Here is a 2,353-nt window from a genome sequence, read left to right as displayed (position 1 = left end):
TGAGCCCCGGGGGCGCAGCCACTGCCCATCTGACGCCTGGAGCCGGGGGCGCAGCCACTGCCGGTCAGGACGCCTGGAGCTGGGGCAGCGAAGGCGCCAGGTGAGACCTCCTGGCTGACCGGTGACCCAGGGGCAGGGTCGCCATCCTGCAACGGGGACCCAGGTCGTGACAGACCCAAGTGGGGGAGAGACCCCTGTCCTCGCAGTCCCGGGGGTGGGGATGGGGTGTGCGGGCCAACCCCCTGCATCGGGAAGGAATAAGGACACTCCCGAGCCTGTAGGGTAAGCTGTGCAGGAAACGGGGGCAGCTAGGCACCCCGTGTCCCCGGGGCCTGGGAGGCAGCCACCGGGCCGAGCACAGAGGGGAGACCCACGTGCGCTCTATCCTCTAGAAACACGCCGGGAGGGAGGCGGGAGGATGGGGGGGACAAGAGACCCGAGAGCCCGAGCCCCCGGACACGCACTTGGTGACCACGGCGATCTTGACCCCGAAGACCCCCGTCTGCTTCCGGGACGGCATCCTCTTCAGGCTGAACTCCCTGCTGGTGAACTTCACCGAGAGCTTCACCTCGATCTGGGGGAGGAGACGGCACGGCCCTGTCACCCTCTGGTCCTCACGGCCCAGGATCCGGGGCGCATCTCCCCACCCCGGGGGCGGGCAGGCCCAGATCCCAGCGCCAGGTGGACCGCCGCCGGGACGCCCGGGTCCGAATCAGGAGCAGGATGGCGCGGGGCGGTGTACGGACCAGTTTGGCGGAACCTCCCCCACAACCCCACTGCTTCTCTTTTTAATTTAATTTTTTGACTTTTTGCTTGTTTCTCTCTCTCTCTCCCTCTCTAAAATGTCTTAGATTTGCCAATTCACTTTTTTGTCTTTTAACCCTCACGCGGGGGTATTTTTCCACTGATTTTTAGAGAGAGTGGAAGGGAGAGGGAGAGAGAAACGAAGGGCCCTGAGGACTCGTCAGGGGACCTGCCTGTCCTGGCGGTGCCACTGCCTCGTGCTTGGGAGGGATGCCAGTGCCTGGCCGCTGGCTGCGCTCCACCCCCCACGTGGGTCCCTCCCTCCCGGTGCAGCGGCTCTGCTCTTCGGGCCTCCCCCTCCTCCAGCCCCCCCTCCCTCCTACACGAGCGGAGCCCTGCTCACCTGCTGGGGTGAGCGGTGGCCCCCAGAACCCCGCGGGTACATACCCCGTTCATGGCGATGACGGTCCGCTGCCAGTCTCTGTCCTGCAGGGCCTGGGGGTCCAGCTGAAAGCAAGGGGTCGCGATGACCAGAGGCCCTGGGACCCGTGCAGAGGCCCCGCCAGGCCGCAGCCCACGGCCGCTGCTCCTCCAGACCGAGTCGCAGTCGGTGCCGCACCTGGGCCAGCACCTCCACCCTGGGCCAAGGTGCCCCCGGCAGGGAGAGGGCCTGCTGGCACCTGCGACCCCGAGAGCCCTCCTGCTCCCGACCGCTGTCCTCTGGGGCCGGGGACACCCTGTGTGTGAGGTGGTGACGGCTCGGGCCCTGCTCCCGGCTCCTCCCTCCATCCCGTCCAGATGGGAGCTGAAGTCCATGCTGGCAGTCCAGGAGCTGGGGCTCCCCTGCCCCGCCTCGTCAACTCTCACAGGTGCTACACTCAGCCAGGGCTGAGTCCTCGCTCTAAGTGACAATTCTGGACGCCCCATTTCACGCAGATCTGCCTGGAGGCAATGCCATCCAGAAGTTCGGGCCGCGGCTCCTCCCACAGCGTGCGCTGAGGTCTGGCCCTGGGGCCTGGTGCCCAGGAGGGGCCTCCCGCTGGGCCAGGCTCGTGGCTTAGAGTCTGGCCCAGAAGGAGCCAGCGCCCAGCTCCCAATCACGACGCTAGGGACTCGGGGCGCTGGCCTGCAGGCCTCCGCTGTTTAAAGTCACCTAAGGGGTGCCCGGCCCAGCCGGCGAGCGGCTGAGCGTCCACCTAGGAACCGGGAGGTCAGGTTCGATTTCGGCCCGGGCACATGCCCAGGTTGCGGGCTCCATCCCCAGTGTGGGGTCTGCAGGAGGCAGCTGATCTCTCTCTCTGCCCCTCTCCCTCTCTCTCTCTCTCTCCAAAAATCAATAAAACCGTATTTAAAAAAAAAATCAAAGAACTGAGACTTGGCCATCGCAGCCGACCAGCAAAGGGACAGGGAGAGGAGGGGACGGAGGCCCCTGCCGGACACAGCTCCCCCCGGGAGACGCCACGGCACCGCCGGCCCACCTTGCCCTTGCACAGGAGGTTTCGAAGGTGGGTCCACAGGGTGGTGCCCGGAGCGCACAGGTGCTTGTCCGCACGGACCCCCGGGCTCCGGTGGAAGCAGCGCAGGAGGCCCCGCATGGGGCCCGGGGTGG

The 2,353-nt window shown here is 66.6% G+C and overlaps 1 protein-coding gene across 1 annotated transcript in view; it reads right to left on the bottom strand.

The window, feature by feature from the left end:
• Nucleotides 1-2,353, bottom strand: part of BCR (breakpoint cluster region) — an 84,644-nt gene that overhangs the window by 8,890 nt on the left and 73,401 nt on the right. Inside the window, 2 exon segments of the mRNA XM_015567213.1 lie at nucleotides 451-574; nucleotides 1,192-1,251. Coding sequence (XP_015422699.1) covers nucleotides 451-574; nucleotides 1,192-1,251 — 184 coding nt within the window.

This window comes from Myotis davidii, unplaced genomic scaffold (assembly GCF_000327345.1).
Source record: "Myotis davidii unplaced genomic scaffold, ASM32734v1 scaffold43, whole genome shotgun sequence".
In the NCBI taxonomy this organism is placed as follows: Eukaryota; Metazoa; Chordata; class Mammalia; order Chiroptera; family Vespertilionidae; genus Myotis; species Myotis davidii.
The sequence above is the reverse complement of the archived record's forward strand: the minus strand, read 5'-3'. Positions and strand labels throughout refer to the sequence as shown.